Source organism: Apodemus sylvaticus, chromosome 5 (assembly GCF_947179515.1).
Source record: "Apodemus sylvaticus chromosome 5, mApoSyl1.1, whole genome shotgun sequence".
Classification (NCBI taxonomy): domain Eukaryota; kingdom Metazoa; phylum Chordata; class Mammalia; order Rodentia; family Muridae; genus Apodemus; species Apodemus sylvaticus.
In genome coordinates, this window is record NC_067476.1 from 10,626,410 (window position 1) to 10,649,852 (window position 23,443).

A 23,443-nucleotide genomic window follows, 5' to 3' on the forward strand; every position below is an offset into this window, starting at 1 on the left:
TCTGGGGAGTGGGCGACTGCAGAGAGAGGCTGGGCTAGAAACTGGAAGCCCTTCAGGGAAGCTACTTGAGAAAAGCAAACCAGGAAGGTTAGGTGATGGGGGCTGGAGGGAGCGTATGGAAGAGGGACTCTGGGAGAAAAGGGGTGTGTGTAGTTTGGGAAGGGGTCCTTGGTGTCCCTTGACAGCTGCCACCTCCTGGGCATCCTGTCTCCTCATTTTTTCCTTTCTGCTTCTTTCCCATAGCATCCTTTAGCCAGTACCCCCCATTTCGTGCCTGAAGTCCCTATTTCTTGTCAGCATACCTCTGACTCCTGATGCTCTTAGTCCTGGCTTTCTAGCAATTCTTTGCTTCCTTCATCCCGTCTTGTGTCGGCATCTCTCAGAAGTTCACTTTGTCTGTATCCTCCCCTCTATGCCTCTGCCTCAGTCTCTCTCCCCACCTCTGCACCCTCTGCCTCCAGGAGCCAGGGTCAATCTGCCATTGCTTCTCCTGGTCTCCCAGGCTCCTCCAGAGTCTTTCCAGTGGATAGCCAAGGATGGTGACCGAAGAGAGCTGGGCCATGGGTATGGGGTACGGGTATGGGGGGTCGGGACGCCCTAGGAAGAAGAGCCATCTAGCTCTGGGTACGCAGGGAAATTCTAGTCCCGGTCACCTGTCTGCCCAGGCGCCAGCTCAGGGCTCGACTTGAGTGCACAGGGGAGCGCCTTTGTGTCCCACTGGTCTTAGAGGCTAATTAGGGTGGAGATGGGGCTAACAGGGAGACCAGACCACCATCTCCGTTCTCCTGGCCATAGCCGACTCTCAGCGGCTTGCTCCAGTCACGTCTGTTGAAGACGGCCCTGCCCGCAAGAGTTCCCATTGGGCTTAGGCAGCCCGTCGCGCCTTTGTCAGCGCCCGCGGGGGCGCCCTGGAGCTACCGGAACCGGGGAGCGGGGGTACACCTGGGCCCCTATAAGGAGAGCATTTTCTGAGCCACGTTTGGGAAGAAGAGGAGACAGAATTGTTGTCTAAGAGAGAAACTGGGTTTGGGGGTGGCGAAAGCTTAGAGGGTTTCAGAAAGGCGGGAGCTCAGTGTGAGACAGAGGCTCACAGCCAGCAGGAAGCTAGGGCGAAGCCTGAAAGCCTCAGGAGTGAGGGAGTGCCTGTAGCCTCGGGCAATCGCAAGGAGCTGGAAGGAGCCGGCGAGGCCAGCATGGCTGGGGGCTCCAAGGGAGCCGCGGGAGGCTGAGCAGCGCAGGGCCTGGGTGTAGGAGACGGAGGCCAGGTGGGGGTTCCGGACACAGATCCGCCGTATTCTTCGCTTTCTTGTCCCCGCACCCCAGCCCCCAGCCCCACTCGGGCTCATTCCGGCCGATCGATACCTGCGCGGGACCTGCCCCCCGCCGCTAATATCTTTTTAATGAGTTCTCGGGGCTTAAAGCCAGTACGATCTGCCCTCCAGGGTGGATTTTCCCCTGGCAGATGTTTCTGGAGGAGGCGGCGTTCTGAGGCCCTGGAGATGGTGGGACGGGACGACAAATCTCTCCCTGTGAGGGGCAAAGGCAGGAGACTTTCTTCTAAAAGTTCAAAACAGGAGCTTTCTCTCTGGGGCCCCAAAATGTATTTCTTGGCGGACAATGGGCTTCTTTTCTCCTAGCGCCTCCCGGACGGGAGGGGCGGAGACCCGTCGGGTTGGCCCTGCCTGACCGACTCCCGCCCGGGGCACTGAGGCCCCGAAGACTGGAGCTGGCTTAAGGGTTGGAATTCGGTCTACGCTGCCGTGGTCCCGATGGCCCAACCTGGTCATCAAGGAGCAAAGCCTATTCGCACTGAAAGGAACCGACGTGTCCTGAGGGCTGGACCAGAGCCTGGGGCTACTCCCCTCACCCCGGGTCTCACGGACGCGGACCCGAAGGGATGAGCGCTGGCGACTGGAGGGGACGCGGGACTCATCTCCGGGCTCGCACTGCAGCCCTGGTCCCCTGGGCTCCTTGCCAGAGGCAACAAGTTGGAATTAGCCCGGCCTGGCCGAGGCAGGGTCCTGAGACCCTCTTGGTGTACCTTGGCCCAGCCACCCTTCCGGATCGTTCCCATCCGATCACCACCCTATCCTGCCCTGTCTTTTTCTACACCCCACTCAGGGTCCCTTCGCTGGTGGGTGTGTTGGCCGGCCGCTGTCTCCCTTGTCTCTACTCCCGTGGGCTGGGGGATGGGGCACGGGCGGCAGAGATGACCTCCGAAGAGCCGTGGCCGATTGATTCGTTCCGCCCAGAGTCCGGACCGAGTGAATGGGGCTCGGGCGGCGGCGGCGGCGGCAGCAGCAGCGGGGATAAAGATGTTGTCCCTGAAAAGGGGGTGGGGTGGGTGAGGAGCGGGAAGAGGGGCCATTCACTCCTGGCCCGGCCCCTCGGGAAGCCTCTGCGAAGAAAGAGGGCCAGGGTCTATTCAAGCCCTACGAGCCGCCCACAATGGGCCGATATACTGGGGGCCTCTCTATTAACGCCCATGAATATTAAAGAGATCGCCGAGCGACAGCCCGCGGGCGCGATCAAGGGGGCGGGGGCGGTGCCTTGGAGCTCCGACCCAGCCGGGTCTATGGGAGGGGTCTTCGCGCAGGCACACTCGGCGCTTGGGTTCCAGAGACGTGGTGCATCCACTGTGAACACGCTGCGTTTCCTCTTTTCCTCTCCACGCAAACAGATGCGCGCGCAAGGGCCTTGCTGTTCGATCCCGGTGGGCAGTCCTCCCTCCAGAGTTTGATTTTGTGGGTGCAGAGGGCCAGGTGGAACTATCACTAGGCCAGAAACTCAAAATGGGAGAGCGCAGCAACTACATTCCAGGTCCCTGGGCACCCCAGTTAGGAGGATGTTTAGGTTCCTCTCTCTCCTCCAGCATACTCTCCCCAGGTTTTGGGGGACCTGAGGAAAGCAATGAGGGGGTCCTGGTCTCCGCCAGAGCCTCCGGTCCTTCTTTCTTTTGACTTCGATCTTGGGATTGGAACGAAAATTCGCCCCAGGCATGAAGTACTCTGGGACTTGGGAGAATTTCACAGTAGCGCGTAGCGAGAGAATTGTTAAAAATCCTGCTCAGCTCCGGGGAAAGCCAACCGATCTGGTCGGAAGGGTGACAGGCTGGGAAGAAAGTCCAGCAGGTAGTCCACCTCAAAGCACTGTCGACAGGAGCCCAGCGAAGAGAAGGGCCGTCCCCAGGAGGCACTGCTGTCTTCGGTTCCCCTTAGTCGGCGGCAAGCGCTGAGGAAGGCTTCGGGGTTGAGGCTGGGTCCCCTAGTCTTGGCAATCTTCTGCCCAGCCCACGCTCTCTGCATTTAGGCTCCATGGAAGCCGAGATTCAGGCGCCGGTCAGGTTCCTTGCCACCGAGCCATTGGGTTCCGTACTCCTCTTCTCCAGACCGGAACCTTCCGCGAAAGGATTTAACTCTCCGGCGGTATCAGCAAGGAACCCTTACCCACCGGCCGCATTTGCTCCTCTGCAGCGCTGCCCTCTGCTGGCGCCCTGCCCGTTAGTCCCTCTCCCTGCCCGCTACACCCACTCTCCGCTGGGCTCCAGGGGTTCTGCATCTGAAGACTTCCTATCGCCGGCTTGGCGCTTTAGTCTCCTGCCTGCCGGGCTGAGGATGCCAGAGACCACTGGCTCCAACCAGGATAGAGACCTGGGATCCCATGGCTGCCAAGAGCGAGGCAAGCTTAGCTCTGGGGAGCTGCTGGTGGAAAGGGTTCTTTTCCTAGCGGCATTAGAAGCTGGCTCATGGATCAAATCTCAGTCCTGAACTGCCAGCGCTACCCACGCCCAAGTCACAGGGCTTCGAAGGCCTGAAGAGTCTTCACTATACAGTGGAGATCTAACACGGGAACTCACACAAACCAGTCTGCAGGGCTGCGGAACTTTCTATCGCGCAATTCAGCGGAAGGTGGTGGGAGGGGACTCTGAGGACTTATGCTGTTAAGTGAGGTGTGCCCAAAGGCCCTCCAACGTGGTTGTTTCTGGAGCTGAAGGTGTGGGGGTGGTCTTAAGGCGTCCAAGAGGTTTCGGTGCACACAGGAAGCCGTGACCTTCCCGACTTAGCCACTGTCTCTGAAGAGGTGTGGAGCTAGCTCCCAGGTACCTTGGGAAGACTATACAGAATCCACTGGAGGAGCGAGGTGGGATAGCCAGAAGGGGGAGGTAGGAAGAGAAAGGAGCCAGAAAGAATCATCATTAAGAGACCAAAAAGAAAGAGGAACGTCTGTCTGTAGGTAGAAGATCCCCGCAGCCTGATTCCAAAGCAGAGTTCAGCAGATGGCTTTGCCCTAGGCTGTCAGCAATTTCAGAGGCATCTTGGGTCTCTGCAATTCCGGTCTTACACTGCTCTAGGGTATCCCGCAGATGCGAGCTTTTGATGGCCTTTCAATACTCCCCACCCAACTTAGTACTCTTAGTGCTGGGAGCCTATCTATCGTGGTGAGACCAGCCCCGACGGCGACGCCGGTAGTTCGTCCTCAGCGGTCCTCTGTGCTGGCTGGCGAACGTTTTATACTGGCTGTGCGCAGCGAGCAGAGCTGTTGAGGAGCCCGGTTTGGACGAAGAGCCCTCTTGGGTAGCGCTGTCAGCGCAAGAGATTTGCATCACCCAAGCTGTCCGGGATGCTACCTCAGCTTAAGGAGCGAAGCCTCTAAAGAGAGCAGGAGACAGTGTGGGACGAAGGAGAGGTGGGATCGGTTAGAGTACAGGACTTGGTCAAGGAAAACAGCAAAGCGCCAGCAGCTCTGGGAGTGGCTCGCAGAGCTAGGAAGGTGAAGGCCTAGCCTGGGATCCATAGGGACCGTGTGGATCTTGCTTGGCCCGGCCCGGGTGGGCATGGGGACCCGCGGGGCTAGCAGCCAGACGCCCCCTCTTGCTTAGTCTAGTCCCAGGAGTATCGCTGAGCAGTATCCCCTACTTCAACACCCGCTCCCCCACACCCCCTCCCCGCTCGGGCCGCGGGCTGAGTCTCCCTCCCTGCCTGGAGCTTCCCACGGGGAGAGGAGGAGGGGGGGGAGGAGGAAGGATCGGAGGGAAGGGAGGAGCAGAGGGGGACTATTCTGAGCGGTCCGCACGCTGCCCCCGCCCCTCGCGCTGTCGGCGAAGGCTCCTTCGAGCCTGGCCGAGTACAAGTCTGTCCTTCGACGTCAGGGGGTCATTAATAACCAATTAGGAGGGTCACTGCGGCTCCTATAAAAGAGCCGAGATTTTGCCAAGGGGAGGACGGTCCCGGCTGGGTGTATAGAAAGCGAGTGGGGATCCGAGAGTCCTCTGCAGCCACCCGCTGCCCGCCCACCCTTCCCGCACCTCTCCTGGTATCCACCCCTGTCTCCACCCGCGGACTTCCAGCCCTCCGTGCAGCCTCTGCCATCTCTGCAGATTTTGTGAATCTCCGGCTTGGTTCACTGTCCTCCCAGTCATCTCTCGCCACGCACTTCCCAGTGTGCCCTCCTCCTGCTCCTCTTCCTCCTCCTCCTCCCTCGTGTTGTGTCTCCCTCCTCTCCTTTCACTCCTTTGATCCCCTTTTTGCTCACCTCTCCGGAGTCCACCCAGCCGTCCTTCCGCGGCGCCGGCCGGCGGCGAGCCCTTGGCCGCCCATGATGGGTTCTGTGCTCCCAGCCGAGGCCCTGGTGCTCAAAACAGGGCTGAAGGCTCCGGGGCTGGCGCTGGCAGAGGTCATCACCTCCGACATCCTGCACAGTTTCTTATATGGCCGATGGCGCAACGTGCTAGGCGAACAGCTGCTTGAGGACAAGAGCCACCACGCCAGCCCGAAGACGGCCTTCACCGCCGAGGTCCTGGCGCAGTCCTTCTCAGGAGGTGAGTTGTGCCGTCGGGGCTACTCTCCTTCGCTCTTCCTGGCTACCCCCCAATTCTCAGGTTAGCGGGGCGGGGGGGGGGTGCGGGCGGTGGCAGACGGGGAACTCTGGGTCTGGGGCTGCTCTCCCTGATCAGCGCAACTCAGTTCCCCACCCCCGTGGGTCAAACCAGGGTTGCAATAGCCTCGCGGAAGCAGAGAAGAGGCATCTAGGAATTCAGGAGGCTCCCAACGACCAGGGAGAGCGGCCTCCGTCAGCCCAGGCACTCCGGTGTCGTCTCACCCCACCCCACCCTCCAGCCTGGAGCTGGCGGTTTCCTGGCATTAAAAGCCTTACTGGGCGTGTAATAGCAGTTGACTCGAAAAGAAGGGGTTTTAAATTCATTTGGTTAACTTGGGCTTGACCCGCGAAAGTTCCCACTTAAACCAAAAACTTTAAAAGACAGCCGGGGCCGGGGAAGGGGCGGAGGGCGGGCAAGCCGGAGAGAAAAAGCCGCAGAGAGCGAGGGAGAGAAAGAGAGCGAGGAAAGTTTCTTTTCTTTAAGATGTCTCAAGTTCTTATTCCTCATTCGTCACCCCGTAAACAATATCTTTCCCCAGCGCTGGCGTCTCTGAGCGACGCCCTCTCTTCCCCTTTAAGATGGCTGTTCCTCTCTTAATTTACCGTGAAGACTAATTCCACTTCCATTCACGCTATGTCAACCATCTAATCCTGCCTTTTTGTAAGGGGAATTCCTCGGCCCCTTTTAAACAAGTCCCCTCCGCATTGAGATACAATTTACTGCTACAGCTTTCTTCCAGGGCTAATGAATTTAGAATTAGCAATTTCTTTCGAATGGAGCCGAATGAATGCGGTCACTTTAACAGCGTGACAAATTGCCGGCCGCTCCGCAACGGACACCGTTTAACCCCCCCTTTCAGCCGGCCGGCTCGCCGGGTATTTTCCCAGGTAGCTTAGAGGGGAACCTTGTAAGACATGGAGGCCGCCCCTGTGCGCCTCAACGCTCCCACCCCTGCCGCAGAGGCCCCACCAGGGATCCTCTCCGGGTTGGGGACCGCTGGTTCTTCCTCGCCCATTAAAGCGACTTCAGAACTCGCCTGATCCGGGTGCCGCCCTCTCTGGCACTCTAGAATTTGGGAATAGAGAGAGGTATACTGGCGTGCCAGGGAAGACCACAGAGGAGGTGTGTGTGTGTGTGTGTGTGTGTGTCTTGGCTCAGAGTTCAGTTAGCAGAAGCGAGTGTTTCTTCTGCGCCGGAGCCACTTTTCAAGCTGGGATCTGTCCCCAGTGCTGACAGTGCTCCTAAGTCCGGGAGACACCTAGTGAACTCAGAGTCACCCGCTGAAGCACCAGGAACAACACTGAGAGTCCCGGGTTAGACGATACTTCTTCGCCAGACCCGGCCTCAGTTTCTCTGTCTGTAAACATAAAGTGGTTTTAGTGATTCCTAAGTTTTTCCGCGATGGAAGACGGTGAAGGTTGTGGGTGTTTGAAGAATTTGTGGAAAGACTCTGAAATGAGCCCTAAGAGCTGATAATATAACTCAGCGGGCCGGCGGGCCGCGGCAGTGGCGTTTCTTGCGCAAGGGTTTGGGTTCGATTCCCAATAACTCTCCATCTACAAGAAAAATAAAAGAACCACCATGCATGGATTGCGTTTAGAGAGCACCGAGGGTCCTGGGTTGTGAAGCGAGGCTACATAAAATAAGCCTACAGGAGAGATTTGCCCGAGTTGGGGCTGCTTGTGCTGGCAGATGCCCACAAGCAGGGCGAGTGCGCATCCGGGATGGGAAGGGCAGAGCCATCTTTGCGCGGATATGACCAACCGGCTTCCTCAAATCCCCCGCAGAGGTGCAGAAGCTGTCTAGCCTGGTGCTGCCGGTGGAAGTGATCATCGCCCAGAGTTCCATCCCAGGCGAGGGCCTTGGCATCTTCTCCAAGACGTGGATCAAGGCAGGCACAGAGATGGGCCCCTTCACTGGCCGAGTCATTGCCCCAGAGCATGTGGATATTTGCAAAAACAACAACCTGATGTGGGAGGTAGGTGGGAGCGTTGGAAAGGGATTCCCGGTTGGCAGGCGGGCTGGCTCACTGCCGCCTTGTATCCACTGGTGTCAGAAAGGAGCCCTGTCTAGCACCTGCCAGAGCCTCAGTCCTCCCTAGGAGCTGTGGAAGCTGGGGTTTGAACACTCCCCGGGGGTAAGCTTTCTCTGCCAACGGTTCTTTCTCTTCTACCTGTTCTGGGAAATGTTTCCAAATCTCCCAAGGGGCTGTTAGCCACACTTTGCAGCCTAGCACCGCCCTGAGATCCAGAGGGGGTCCTGACACAAGCTGGGAAGAAGCCATCTTACTCACAGTCTTTCCCTGGCTTTAGAGGCTACTCTGAGGCTGGCCTATGGTGAAGTGTGGCTGGAATGGAGGAGAGCAGAAGCTGAGTTTCTTAAGCATAGGTTTCCCAGTTCCGGGCCTGATGGCATCCAAAATAACCATGGCTGACTGGGTGTTGAGTCAACAGCATGATTCCCCAGTCTGCACACTGTGAGGTCAGCCCCACCTCAGCTCAGTCAGTATCTCATTTTGCAGAAGGAGATGGGGATCTGAAAAGCTTCCAGCCCTGGTTTGTTTTTGTTTTTGTTTTTTGACTCTAGTCCACCTCCAGCAGTGTCAGATGCAGGGATGCTGGCCCCGTGGTGGCTCTTTTCCATCGTTCATCCCATGCAGACCCTCAGTAGCCAGATGCTACATGTACTTCTCTTCCTGTCTCTCCCGCGGCCACTCTAGCAGCCGCACCTAGCAGGAGCCCAGTGAACTATATGGTGCAGCTGTTCACAGGACCTGGATGAGGAGAGCAGAGAGATGAACCTGGCCCTTGCCTGCTCCCTTTCCTGCATACCTGGGCCTAGCCGGTGTCTTCCAGCTGTTGCCCAGTCAGGAAGTTAGGGTGTGGTTTGACCTCTGAGGACCCTTAGCAGCTTCACAAAGGGGCTTAGGCCAGGCCAGGAGACCCCAGTGAGCTAGCTTTGCCTCCCAAGCTCTTGTGTCCCCCTCTGAGCCCTGAGCACTCTCTTCTGCTCTGCCCCAAACATCTGTACCCTTAAGGGCAGATAGCAGAAGAACATGCGGTCTGCTTAGGGATTTCTTAGAGACCTTTCTTTTCTGGGGATGGAGGACCTGGTCACCGGGAGCCCATGGGCACCTGAAGACTGACTCCCTCTTTACCTTTTGTCTCGGACAAATCACTGTGTTCCCCCGCCCCCCACCTCCCACCTCCAACCTCCCTTTCCTGGACTGGAAGGCGTAGATGACAATAGGGCCGTCCACTACCCAGAGCTGTCAGCAGAAAAGAGAATGTTTGCAGATGGGTGTGGCCTGGATCACACATGTGGCCCGGCCCTGCCTCACCCATCACTGCTCCATCCATGCCTAGGTATTCAACGAGGATGGTACAGTACGCTACTTCATTGATGCCAGCCAGGAAGACCACCGGAGCTGGATGACCTACATCAAGTGTGCCCGGAATGAGCAGGAGCAGAACCTAGAGGTGGTGCAAATCGGCACGAGCATCTTCTACAAAGCCATAGAGGTGCGTGATGGAGTGTTATGTAGGCACGAATGGGGACATAGCATGGTGAGGCATGTGACCAAAGAAGACAGAAGGATGTTAGTGCTGGCCCAACTGGCTCTGTCTGGGTGTGGGACCGAGGCTCAGGGCCGGCTGTGGCTGCTAGGTGTCTGCCCCATATGGGAGACTTGCTGATACAGCTGGGAGAGGGCGGGGCTTACAAGTCAATGCTGTGATGAATATCTCAGATGTAGGGGAGCATGTGCAGGGGTTCAGAGTGCAGAAGAATATCGAGAACAGACCACCAAGTGGAAGCTGGCTGAGGATGGACTTGACTATGATAATGGCCGTGTGTCCATATGGTTTAACTTCGTGTCATGCCTCATTCTGGAGCCAATAGTGGGTGACTCAGATCTCTGTCTCAGCAATAACAGCTCACTGTGTTAGGACTCTCACACAACTTCATGAGGAGGATCTTGAGCTTATCCACACAGTTCATGGATATGAAAACCTGTCATTTCTTGAAGTCCTAGAGCTCTGAAGCGTCTCTTTAGGGGAGTGTTAGCGGAAGAGAGGCTGTGGTCATGATGTGTGTGAGTCTTCCAAAGTGGGCAAAAGTGGGACCAGGGCCAAGGGATGGGAAAGGAGGCAGGACACCTGCCTGGCAGAGGAAGAGAGGTAAAGGCATGGGGGCGGAGCTGATGAGCAGTGATAGCAGAGGGGGCACATCACCCGAGGGCACAGCAGTGACCCTTGGCCTGCAGCTTGGCTGTGTCTTGCTCCAGACATGGGAAGTTGTCTAAATGCTGTGGGGGCAGCGGGGCTGTCCCGCCCCAATTTTCTAGATCTTGCACTTTGGTTGAATTGGAAATCCCTTGGTTGTGGGATAGCCAGGGCTATGGCTGCTCTTCAAGGACAGAGAACAACTTCCTTTCTAGCCACACTCCATTTACTGGCAATCACTCTGAGCCTGAAATCTAGACCCTTCTGGGTGTCTATGCCTGCTAACTTCTGGGACTGGAATCTTATTATTCCAGAATGACAAGACCCTTAGATGTGAACAGGACTGATAGCCAAATAGCCTTTGCCGCTGTGTTGTGTGGCCAGGACCTGGGTCAGCACCAAGAAGACCAGGAAGTAAAGAGGAAAGAAAGGCAGGAGTTCAGAAATTCTAGGAGGTCTGAGGAGTGTTGATGTAGTACTGGAAATAGCTCAGGTAGGACCAGGGTCACTCCTGCGACCATCTAACTGTATAGCCACCTCCTAGAATTGGTTTTTGGTGCAGCTGAACTCACCTATGGCAAAGTATGAGTTCTAACCCCTCTGACTCTCTTACACACATTCAGACATGCACACACACACACCATTCACATCACCATACACATATATATGTGCACACTCCCAGAGACACACACTGCACATATGTATATACACAAACACATATACACACACATAACCTGTGTATATACACACCCTCATACATACATAGATACACAGACACACAGACACACAGACACAGACACACATGGATATGGACACAGACACAGGAGACTGGCCAAGAATACCTATTTCATGTTGGTACTCAGGCTGGGACAGACAGGTGGCTGGAGTCCCATCATATTAGACATGTCTGCCTAGTGCCAGTCAAAGACAAATCAGGACATGCGAATAAGCTTGATCCAGAAGTATGAATTCAGGCAGCAAGAATATTTCCACTGAAGGATTGAAATTTGTATAATTAAGTTTATGTTTATCAGAAGTTTAGGTTTATGAAAGAACGGGCCACATACCCACATTTATGTAGCACACATATTATCACACATATGCTGTATCCTATACATGTGTCCCACATGCACTGCTTAGAGTGAACCATCCTGCTAAGAAGGGGCCGTTGAAGTGAGGGACAAGGAAACACCAAATATTTCCAAATTACTTTTCTTTCCTTTGTTTAAAACAATTTTTTTTTTTTTAAATTTGAGACAGGCAGGGTCTCACCTCTGTCTCCATAGAGAGTTCCATGATTTTGTACTTGTGAAATGTTCTACAGCAGCCATAGTGTATTCTTCCTACAGACGAGAGTCATGTTTTGACACGTAATGGGTTACTGTTATGGAATATAAACAGTGCTTGTAAGCAGGAAGACCAAGTATCAGATCCTGGTAAAGGGCTACATAGTGAGGTCCTGGCCAGCCGGGCTCATTGTAGAGTCCTGGCTAGCCTGAAACTCGCGTCGACCTGGCCTCAGACTCACAGTGACCTGCCTGATGCAGCCTTCCGAGGGCTGGGATCAAAGGCATTTGCCAACATACCCGGCCCCAAATTGCTTTTCATAAATCATGTTGGGCACATTTTCTTCATACCAGCAATTGTCTTAAGCCGTGTTATAACAATGCCAGAATCCCACTCATATGTCCGAGTGCAACCAGACATATTTCTGCTCATCTAGGCAGCCCCTGGGAAGTCTTGTATCATCTGCTGTGTGTTCTCCGTGTGTGCTCGGGGGGCCGTTAGCCAAGGAGAGGGAGCTTTCTTAAGATCTGTTTACTTGGTCTTCCTGCTCACAAGCACAAGCACTATTTATATTTCATGACAGTAACCCATTACTTGCCAAAACATGGTCTCTCTTCAGTAGGAAGAAGACACTAGGACATTCCACACATACAAAACCGTGAACTCTAAATGAAAATAGAGGTGATTGTGTAGAGAAATCAGGCCAACACTAGAGTACCTGCTTCAAATTCTGCATGGGGGGCGGGGGGTGAGGAGGGCACAACCTTCTGGCTTTATGTCTGCCTGGACACTCAGCCCCGCCTCAGGTGCCACAAATGGCATTTTTAGAAAGCACCCAGCACAAAGCAGGTGGGGGCCACTAAATATTGAATGACTAAATCCAGGTGATAGGGTCTCCACAGGGACCTACTTCTACCAGGAAAGCAAACGCGTCTCATCGGGAAGCAAGTGATTTGGTCAAGAAGCCGGCCAGAGGGGAAGCTGGAGGAATCTGTTATCGCTATGTGGGGGAAGAAAATCCCCAGTCCGTTCCATTTCCGTTCTATTGTATCTCATTGGCAAATGGTTGCCCTGAAACGTGGGCTTTCCCATTTTCTCTTGTTCCAGGGCAGCTGAGCCCTTTATTTTTCCTAGAGCCTTACCTCTTTTCTCAGCTCTGAGGATAAGCACCATTTTCCTTTTGACCTTGCTCAGTAGTAGCTCTGATGAGTACCGCCATTGATGATCGGCCCCATTAATGATGCCCGCAGACATCATTATGACATCAGACATCTCTCATGTGCCGATGCTACACTGGCAATGTTTTTGAAGGTCTAAGCAACTCTGGTTTCGTAGTGGGACTGAGCCGAGGGCTTATTTACTTTTTTAAAATGGTTCTGCGAATTGGTCCTGTATTCCTGAGCTTTGCTGAATCTCTGTCCCCATTTTGATGATTAAGAAATGAAGGTTCGAGGTTCAGAGAGAGTCTGGAGCTGTGATTTGAACCCCAGCCCTCCTGCTCCAGAGCTGGATGGCCGTGCTGTGTGGCCTCCCTGGCCAGCATCCTCTTGTTGAGGCTCTATTAATTGGTGTGTCAGGACATCTGTCAGACACAATGGAAACTGATGATCATCCAGATGACACGGAGATGCTTCTGTGTCACCCCGGGAAGGGGCAGGTGTCAGGGGCAGGCTGCCTCTCGGGAGAGAGCATATTCAATGGGGTGTCATGAATTTGTATTAAGAAAGCAAACCTGAAAGCCTGTCACTGCCCTTCTGCCATTGAAATGGGGCAGGATTCCAGTTAAGGCTGATCAGAGGTCCTGAGACATGGCAGTGGGAGTCAGGCAGTGCTGTTTCCCTCGGGTTGACAGAGTGGATTTTACGAAATGGGAATCAGTTCCTTTGGGGATTGCTTGGTTCATGGTATGTACAAACCAATCTTCTGTTCCCAGAAACATGAATGACCAGCTGATTCGGGCTTCCAGCTCTAGTGCAGAGCCTAGCCTCGACCAGAGCTAAACTCAGTAGGAATAGAGCCTGCCCAGGACGGTGGCTCTTCAACGCCCTGAGGTGGTCTCTGGACAGTACTTTCAGGATCTCAGAGAAGAGGGTGCAGGTTCTAGGGTCCACCAACACAGGCTTTTGGTGGATGCAGGACAAGCCCAGAGAGCATCAGTAACAAGTGGACATCCAGAGCAGACTCGTTCAGAGCTCCCCACTGTTTACCAAGTGGTACAGTCACACCTTATGCCCATGGGCTTTAGTTTTTAAGTTGAATACAATTAATTTTAGTATTTATTAAGCAGAGACCAGAGGTCTCCAGGCTCTGAAGTTCAAAGCAACTCGTCGTCCTGTTTCTCTGTGAAGGTGATGTGGGGACACTCCCACTGCTCGTAGCCTCTAGCTGTCTGAGGTGTTTCATTCCCAGTCCCAGTACATTCTATTTAGTAGACTTCCCTTTCTGAAAAGTCTCGCTTGTTGTTACTCTTGCATTTGTGTGTATCTATAGATGTGATATGTGCTCATTTTTATAGTAGATCTTATGAAAACTTAAGTCACATAGTCTCTCTATAGTGATCTTTTAAAGCCTAAATCAGCATTTAGGCTGTCATTTTTCAAAGTCTTGAAATGACATGCCTTTTTGGGAACACACGGAAGGAGACATAGGCAACAGCTGGGCACCCAGGGCAGAAGAGAGAGAACTTTTCCATTATTTACCCTGTGGAACAGTTAGACCTTATGCCCGTGAAATTTAACGGTTAAATTGAATACAACTAATTTTAGTGTTTGTTTATTAAATTTAAATAAATATTTGTTTTATTACGTGTATGCCTGTTTTGCATGCATGTATGTATATGCACCATGCACGCGCCTGCAGTGCCCTGAGTCTAGAAGAGGATGTCGGATCCCTTGAAACTGGAGTCCCTGATGGTTGTGAGCTACCATCATGTAGGTTCTGGGGTCTGAACCTGGGCCTTCTGGAAGAGTGGGCAGTATTTTTGGTTGCTGAGCCACCATTCCAGGCCCTGCACAGGAGCTGAGATAGCCCAGGCTGGTCTTGAGACCTGCCATTTCATATTTAGGTGAAGAAGACCTTGACCTTCCTATGTCCTCCCGGTTCTACCTCCCCAGTGCTGGGATTACAGGGGCTACATGTGGCTTACTTGGAGCTGGAGATCAAACCCAAAGCCTCACACACTCTGAGAGCGCTCTACCTACAGGAGGGCCCGCAGTCCCATGCCTGTCCTTCGTGGGCAGGGAAGGCAAAGGCCTGGGTCACCATGGATCCACTTTCATGTTGCCAGCGGCCCTGAACTTTACTGCAGTGATGCAGTGTGCCCAGATCGCTGCTAGTTCCTCCGGGAGCATCTCCAAGCTAGGAAAACAGCAGCATTTCCACAGCTTCAGTCCGGAGAGCTTCGTGCTTGTGGCCCCTCTGACCCTGTGATGAACAGCTCTCAGGGAGGCCTGTAAAACAGGGACTGTTCTGTTTCACAAGTCAGAGGACAGAGCGGCACAATCGCTTGCTTACTTGGCAGGCACAGAGTCTGAGTGCCCGCTCCAACCCCTCACACCAGAGCTCAGTGTGTGGGGGCAGGTGCGGGGCTCTGTAGCTCATCTCCTACAAGGTGTGTGCACGTGGCCTAGAGGCTGCTTCAAGAGACAGGCTTAAAGACTTCTAAGGCCACACCTAAAGACCTGCTGACACCAGATCCATCTTGTACGGTAGCCTCTTTCCCAATCCATTTCGTGAAAACAAACAAGCAAGCTCTCAATCAATATCTTAAATACTTGGACTCCATCATCTTCTTCTCTGAGGCTTTCACAGGCCTTTTTCTTCTCTCCTCCTCTTGAAGGAGAGGCCTCCAGCCCTGACCCTCTGGTCTCTTGGACGGTGACCATGACTGTGAAGGAGAGGCTGGAGGATTCTGTTTAGTTCTGGTGCCAGGTTCCAAGCTGCCTGCTGTCTTGGAGACACTGCCTCATTTTGCTGGTTTATGGATTGTGCTTGTGTTTTGTATTTAGCCTCCCCAGTGGGGACTGAGCACACACACACACACACACACACACACACACACACACAAGCATGCACGCACACACACACTCACTCACTCACTTACTCCTGTGTGCCTATGATGCTAAAGGCTAAGGTTTGGTGTGAAGAGACATGATGAGGCTAGGCCGCTCTCAACAGGAGAGCAGTAGCCTGTGGTACCTGCAGTTCCCTGCCCCCCACCCCTCAGCTACCTCGCTTTCAGAGCCTGGTAGTTATGGGGCAGGGCAGGTCTTCTGGGCTCTTTCTATGGAATGTGGACCCAAGGTTCTCAGGCCCACATGGAAGGGAAGAAATAAGCATGGGTGGAATCCCATTTGGTTTTTCTTCCTACATGTGTCTATATGCTCGTGTTATATATGATGTGTGTGTACAAGTATGTGCAGACCAGACATCAACCTCAGGTGCTGTTGCTCAGAAATTTTGCTCTTTGAGACAGGCTCTCTGAAATGGTTTAGGGTTTGGCAATTAGTCTGGACTGACCAGCCAGCAAACTCCAGGGAATCTGTCTCTACCTCCAGCACCGGGATTCTAAGTGTGTAGCATCAGGCCAACTCTTCTTAGGTGGGCTCTGGGGTTCAACCTCATAACCTGATACTTCCAAGGCAAACACTTACAAAGTGAGCTGTCTCCCCAGTCTCATATGATCTCCCGTGCTTCAGCTAAAAGAGAATCCCACAGAGAAACAAGATAGCTGTCGTCAGGCACTGGGCACCTCACAAAGACCCCCAGGCTCCTACCTGGTTGTGGTCCAGAAAGCAGCTTTCTCAGCTCTTAAACTCTCTTGATTGGTAGCTGTCGCCATTGAGGGCAGCAGCCAAGCCTCCAGCCCGGCATAGGCTCTGGGCTTCTGGATGTTGCACTGGGACACGGCAAAACATTCTATTGAATGCGGTTTCAGTATTTCCAGAGGTGGAGCTGTTTGTCAATCCCAAGGTTTCTTTTTTAGCACCTGCCCTGCGGTGCATGGAGCCCTGCAGAGAGCCCTGTGCAGTGTGACTCCATGCTGCCTGTGGGCACTTGAGATAAGAGCTGTTTCTGGAACTTCATCAGGCAGGGTGTAGCCATAGGGCACCCCACAGCCCACACTCTTTAGAAACATCTGGTCTGAGGGCTGACTGACTCTAGTTCCCCTGGATTAAAAAAGGGAGAAAAAAATTCTAGGTGTTTTTATTTTCTGTTACTTCTGTTTGTGAGGTGAGGCTTCCCCCGCCCCCCATTTTTTTTTTTTTTGAATTCCAGGTTGGTCGCCAACTGGCTAAGTAGCCAAGGATGACCTTGAACTGCTGAAGGTCCTGCCTCTACCTCTGAGTGCAGGGATGACAGTGACTACAGTGACTGTTTTATGCTGAGCTGGGAATCTAGTCCAGGCCAGCTGAGCTACTGCCCCCTTTTCTCCCCCCCCCCCAACCCCCCTGCCACCAGAGCTCTTTTTCTTTTGTTTTCTTGTGGCCATCAGTTTGGATATTTTTGTGAAACTGAACAGAAATGATGAGATGACCTGGATTTCAAGAGAGGAAGAGAGAGGGGACAATGTCCTGGGGCCTCAATGTCTACAGAGTTTGCCTGGGATAGGTCAGTGAGATCATGCCTGCTTTGGCTTCCTCAGGCCCGGGTGTGTGCAGAAGAAGTGTGCAGAGAGATCTCGTGCTTCCTGCCAGCATCTGCTGCCTCCCTGACCTCTTCCTGACCTCTTCCTGCCTCTCTTCCTGCAGATGATCCCTCCAGACCAGGAGCTGCTGGTGTGGTATGGAAATTCCCACAACACCTTCCTAGGCATCCCAGGTGTGCCAGGACTGGAGGAGGAACAGAAGAAAAACAAACATGGTAGGTATTCAGTATTCGCCATGAAGTCATGAAGGAGAGGAGAGCTAGAGGACAGGACACCTCCTGGCCTCTGGGAACAATCTTCAACATCCAGCAGCATTGTGTACCTGGGACCTCCTGGTCAAAAATAAGACCACTTCTCCCAGGGCAGCCAGCACGGGCTGAGCACGGGGAAAGGCAGGCAATCTTGCTTTCTGGACCAGATAGGTTGTCTGCAGGCAGATGAGGAAACCTGAGAGAGGGGATGGGGCGTGGCCAGAGAGCTGGGCAGGCCAGGAGGAGCACACATCATCGATGGCACCATGCTGCTGAGACTGGCTTTGCACCTTAGAGAAGGCAGGCGTGGGATGAGGGCATCTCTGTACCCTCTTCTAGCTCTGCCCAGGTCCTGCTGTAGGGCCTTGCATCAATCAGCTGCATGGTTTTGCATTCTCAACAGAGGGAGGGCAGAACGGGCCAGTGTCTTGAGACAGTATGTATCATATAGAAGCTACGGGCTCAAGACCTATGTCCTGTTGAGTCTGGAGATAACTGAACCCCCCCCACCCCGCCCCCCAGTCTGAAATGAAACCTTTGATGAGTATCATGCTCCCAGACCCTACAAAAACCTTGTGACTTTTTTTTTAAGGCAGGGTGTCTCACGGGTCCTAAACTCATTAGATAGCTAAGGATGCCCTTGAACTTCTGAGTCACCTCCTCCACCTTTAATGTTGGGATTACAAGAGTGTGTCATTATGACCGACTGTCTATTTTAAAATGATTTATTTACTTTTATTTTGTGTGCATTGATACATGCATGTCTGTGGGAAGGTGTCAGAGTCCCTGGAACTGGAGTTATGGGCAATGGTGAGCTGCTATGTGGTTGCTGGGAATTGAACCAGGGTCCTCTGCAAGAGCAGTCAGTGCTCTCAACCACTGAGCCATCTCTCTAGGCTCCTATTTATTTATTTTTAAGAGAAGCAAGCCTGGCAATGGTGGTCATGCCTCTAATCTTAGCATTCTAGAGGCAGAGGCAGTTGGATTTCTGGGGTCGAGCCCAGCCTGGTCTACAAAGCTAGTTTCAGGAGCCAGGACTATACAGGGAAACCGGGTCTCAAAATAAAAAGAGGGAAAAGAAAAGAAAAGACGAAGGAGGAGGCTGAGGCTCATTGTGCTGGTGTTTACTGACACCCCCTTCTCTGAACGCCCGGCTCCATTTTCAATAAGAAATGTACAGGTACACTGCGTACTCGCTAATTCGTGAGGTGAGGGTCTCACAGTTACTCTCCTTTGTGGGTGGCCTATTAGGACCCAGGCTTGTCTCTCTCACTTTAAGGCAAAGTGACCAGCCCTGGAAAAGTCTTCTAGTGAGTACAGTTTTTCTGATGAACTTGCAAAATCCCGCTATCCCCTAGCGGTTCTACAAGAACATTTTGTTTGTTTGAACTTTATTTCATTCTTACATTTTACTTAATTTTGTGTACATATAGGCATGCATGCCACGATGAGCATGTGGAGGTCAGAGAACACTAGTGGGAGTCAGTTCTGTCCCTAACCATGTGGGTCCAGGAAATCCAGTTTGGGTCATCAAGCAAAGGAATACCTTTAGCCCAGCCACCCCAGCCCCTCCCCCCCTTTCCCGAAGTGCTGGGCCACCATGCCTGGACCTCCTCCCATCTTCCAGATGAGAAAGCTAAGGTTTCCTGGGGCCACCAAATCCTCCCACTGCGCCTGCAGGGGAGTACCGAGTTGTGGAGTTGCTTGGGTGCAGTCGGTGTGGGTGCTAACCGGGCTGCTTTCTTTCCCTCCCGCCCGCTCCGTGGGTCCCGCGTTCTGCCCGCGTGGCCAGAGGACTTCCACCCTGCGGACTCTGCGACTGGCACCGCGGGCCGTATGCGCTGCGTCATCTGCCACCGCGGTTTCAACTCGCGCAGCAACCTGCGCTCGCACATGCGTATCCACACTCTGGACAAGCCCTTCGTGTGCCGCTTCTGCAACCGCCGCTTCAGCCAGTCGTCCACGCTGCGCAACCACGTGCGCCTGCACACGGGCGAGCGTCCCTACAAGTGCCAGGTGTGCCAGAGCGCCTACTCGCAGCTGGCGGGCCTGCGCGCTCACCAGAAGAGCGCGCGCCACCGGCCGCCGAGCACCGCGCTGCAGGCGCACTCGCCCGCGCTCCCCGCGCCCCACGCTCACGCGCCCGCGCTCGCCGCCGCCGCCGCCGCCGCGGCCGCCGCGCACCACCTGCCCGCCATGGTGCTGTGAGCGCCGCGCACGCGCCCCACGCGCACGCGCCTCCCCGCCGCCGCGGCGACGGACCCTAATCCCCGCGCCGCGCGCCGGCTACCCGGAACCCACTCCTGATCCGTCTCGCAGAGGAGGACGCCGAGGGGCGACGTCCCCTTTGCCCAGGCCACCCGGCTGGTGTGGCTGCTGCCCTGTCCTCTCTTCTTGGGAGCCGGTTCCCACGCCCGGCCCCACCTCGGAGTGTCCCTCCTGCAGGGCCCGGTCCCCATGCGGACATCTCTCTCCTAGAAGACAGGAGAGTGGGAGGTTGGGAGGGACAGACGATCTCCAAAGAGAGCTGAGTAGTTGGGAGTGGAAGAGCGAGCTACCTCCTTGGCCCAGGGTGGGCCCGCGGCGGGTGGTGCTCATCTCAGCCTCCTGGGAATGGTGTCTTGATGTGTCTCGAGTGGAGGGAACGACGTTGACCCTTGGCTGCGATTGGAGCCCCAAGGTGATTAGCACAGACTGGGAGAGACCTGCTCACCCTGGGCCCTGCTTTCCTCACCAGGCTGCTTTCCCCAGCACCTGGCTCCCAGGAAAGGACGAGACACTAGAAGTGTGCTGGACAGGTTGAGAGTGGAGTCACAAGGGACATTCACCATAGCCCTTGGGCAAGACCCTGACCCTTTTGGAGCCTCAGTTTCCCCATCTATAGAACGCAGGAATTAGACCAATGTTTCCTCTCCTAAATGTCTCCTATCTTCCCAGCTTAGGAATGGAGAGGCACCCTCACCTCCACCCTACTAAGTCCCCAAACGAGAGACACAGACCACACAGGGCTGTCTAGAGCCAAGGTTGGCTTCTCTGCCCAGAAAGTTTGTCTGAGGGGTGCGGGCCCTGGGTTCTTCCTCACGAGCCCACACACCTACGCGCCCCATGCCCACGCCGTTCCCTACTCTGTCCGTGGGCGCCCTCTGGTGTCATTTCAAACCTTGTTGTCATTTACCAGAATCCCCCTACCCCTACCAACACAAACACACACCACATGCTCCATCCACACACCAGGGCGTTTGTAATAAAAAACCCCACAAAACTATAATATTAACAAAAGGTATAACATGTATAGAGTTTTCAAGAAAGTGTGTTCTACTCCCAGAAAACGGTCACTTTAACTTTGTAAATGTTTATCTAAGATGATATTTACGAAACTGTGATATATATTATTTGATTGTATATGTACAACTGTAAATACATTTGTACTTCTCTTGTATTCTAAAATAAAAATTACTTGGAACATGTATCTCTTGGCCCCTGCCCGGGTGCGTGCCTTTTTCTGAGACGTTTGGAAACAGTGGAGACATTTGGAAATGGATGGAGGGGTTGTTCCACTGACTGCTGCTAAAATTCACTGCTGTACTTTCTGTAATGAAACCACTGCTGCCCCCAAGAAAAGCCACAGTGCAGAGTGACTAGGAGTAATGAAGGAGCAGGACAGAGTTCTTGGAGTTTAGCTGGCTGTAGCACCGGTTGCCTCCTGTACAATGTATCCACCTGTCTTAGTCATGGTTTCTATTCCTGCACAAACATCAGGACCAAGAAGCAAGTTGGGGAGGAAAGGGTTTATTGAGCTTACACTTCCATGTTGCAGTTCATCACTAAAGTCAGGAGTGGAACTCAAGCAGGTCAGGAAGCAGGAGCTGATGCAGAGTCCATGGAGAGATGTTCCTTACTGGCTTGCTTCCCCTGGCTTGCTCAGCCTGCTCTCTTATAGAACCCAAGACCACCAGCCCAGGGATGGCACCACCCACAAGGGGCCCTCCTCCCTTGATCACTAATTGAGAAAATGCCCCACAGCTGGATCTCATGGAGGCACTCCCCAAACTGAAGCTCCTTTCTTTGTGATAACTCCAGCCTGTGTCAAATTGACACACAAAACTAGCCAGTACACCACCTACACTTGGATTAGGAGTTGTTTGGTTTTTCTCATAACAAACTTGGATTGGTTTAAGGAGGCAGCGGTGGGCCATACGGATCACCAGGAGTCCCAGGCCTCCCAAGTAACCTTGCCACATCCATTTTCAGGCTCAGTATCTTAGTTTCTTCTCCTGTACTGTGACACATTGGCAGAAACAACTTAAGTTGCTTAAGTTAAGGGAGAAAGGGCTTGTTTTGGCTCAAGGTCGAAGGTACAGTGCCTATGGTGGGGAAATTAAAACAGCAGCGGGCCCAGCCCTCTGCTCACATCCCAGCCACAGCAAGAGGAGCAGTGAATGGAGGCTTGGTGCTCTGTCCCTTTTCTCCGCCCAGGATCCGGGTCAGGGAATGGAGTGGCCCACAGTGGGCTAGTCTCTCTACCTCCACTAATGTAACCCTGGTAACCCCCACACGCATGTCAGATGGCCCTCTCCCAGAGGGGCCATTCTAGATCCTGTGAAGCTGACATCACTAACCATCATCACACCTACCTTAGTGAAGACCAAGGAGCAGGAAAGACAGGGTGAGGCCAGCAAGAGTCCAGGGATGGATAAGGTTAGGCCTTTTTGCTCTCCTCCAGGACTTTCGGGCCAGTCAGATGTGTGGGCTGTAGGGTGTAAGTTCACATCCGTGTTCCAGCTTTTGTCAGCCATAACGGAATCGTCCTTTTTATATGTTGAACCTACAGGTACACCTCTCACTAGCCTTGCGCTTGTGCACATGGGAATTCACACTTGTTATAGAAACCACCCCTTCTTTGGAAATTACCAGTGTGGCGCATGTGGCCAAAGAAAGACCCTAGTACTCTGAGAGTCATGGCACAGAGAGACAGCTGGTAAGTTAGCTTGCAGGTCCTGTGACTTTTCTCCCAGACTCCTCCCTTCTGAGCCCTTCCCTCCCCTTCCAGGCATGAATATTAGACTTTCAAGGCCTTCGGTGGTCCCTGTCTCACCTCCTCCCCCTCCCAACACCCTCTCTCTCTCTTTCCAGACAGGGTTTTTTCTGTGTAGCCCTGCTGTCCTGGAACTCCCTCTGTAGACCAGGCTGGCCTCAAACTCAGAAATCCACCTGCCTCTGCCTCTCAAGTACTGGGATTAAAGGCGTGCGCCACTGCCTAGCCTCTTTTGTTCTTTTGACCAAAGCTCTTCTGTGCTGAGTCCCATCTCCTCCAAATGTCCACAGGTGCAGTGTAGAGAGTCTCTCATAAGTAACATTCATTTTTCTGAAGACATTCCTGCTGGAACCAAACTTCCAACAAACCAGGAGAGTCTTTAAATAAAAAGCTGATTTGTTCTCTCTGGGTAACTGTGCTGGGCTGCAGAACCCACCCAGTGGCAGCATTCTGCAATTGCAGCCCCAGCTGCCTTGGGCTTGGACAGGGGCTTGTCTTGTAAAAACTGTCTTCTTTGCCAGTAGGATGCCAAGAGAAGCAGATGTGGTGTGTGATCCTGGGAAGTTTGTACACCAGGTGAAGGCCTGCACTGAGAGGCTTTACCCCTTACACGTGCACCCCCGGCAGAAACCCCAAGAGCACAGCAACAGCCCCCCAACATACACACAAAGGCACTCGAATTTTGAGGCAATTTCTGTGGACTGACCTCTCTCTTAAACACTTGAACTGTGCATTCCTAGTGTCCCCACACACTGTTGAGCTGACCTAACCCTAACTCTAACCCTAACCCCCCCAACCCTAACCCTAACCCTACTTTCCCAGTGCCCTTTTACTGGTGAAGTATGGACGTAGGGAATCATGCATTTGTGCCATTCAGGGGTCCAGCCACAAAGCAGTTTCCGTTCAGGTGTCTGACCCCAAAGGTCATGGTCTTGGCAGTCAGGCTATAAAATCCTCGTCAACCAGGGTCAAGTCAGTCCAAAGAGCTGTGTCCCCATCCCACAAGGACACAATGTATTTTGACCTTGTATTGATGCCCACTTCTGGGTTTTGTGGTGCAGTCTCGTCCCTCCCATGACCTCCCTTCCATAGCTCCATGCTCCAGAGAGCATCCCTGAACTT

At 53.6% G+C, this 23,443-nt stretch overlaps 1 protein-coding gene across 1 annotated transcript; it reads left to right on the plus strand.

Moving 5' to 3' along the window:
* Window positions 1–5,595: 5,595 nt before the first annotated feature.
* Prdm12 (PR/SET domain 12) lies at window positions 5,596–19,494 on the plus strand. The gene is made up of 5 exons (XM_052181086.1): window positions 5,596–5,818; window positions 7,666–7,856; window positions 9,244–9,399; window positions 17,139–17,250; window positions 19,079–19,494. Exons 1-5 carry the CDS (start codon window positions 5,596–5,598, stop codon window positions 19,492–19,494), a joined length of 1,098 nt encoding a protein of 365 aa, XP_052037046.1.
* Window positions 19,495–23,443: the final 3,949 nt, after the last annotated feature.

Coding starts and splice junctions, on each gene's coding strand:
- Prdm12 (XM_052181086.1), top strand. CDS start 5,596: ATGATGGGTTCTGTGCTCCCAGCCGAGGCCCTGGTGCTCAAAACAGGG. Junction 5,819..7,665: donor GGCGCAGTCCTTCTCAGGAG/GTGAGTTGTGCC, acceptor AATCCCCCGCAG/AGGTGCAGAAGCTGTCTAGC. Junction 17,251..19,078: donor ACAGAAGAAAAACAAACATG/GTAGGTATTCAG, acceptor CCGCGTGGCCAG/AGGACTTCCACCCTGCGGAC.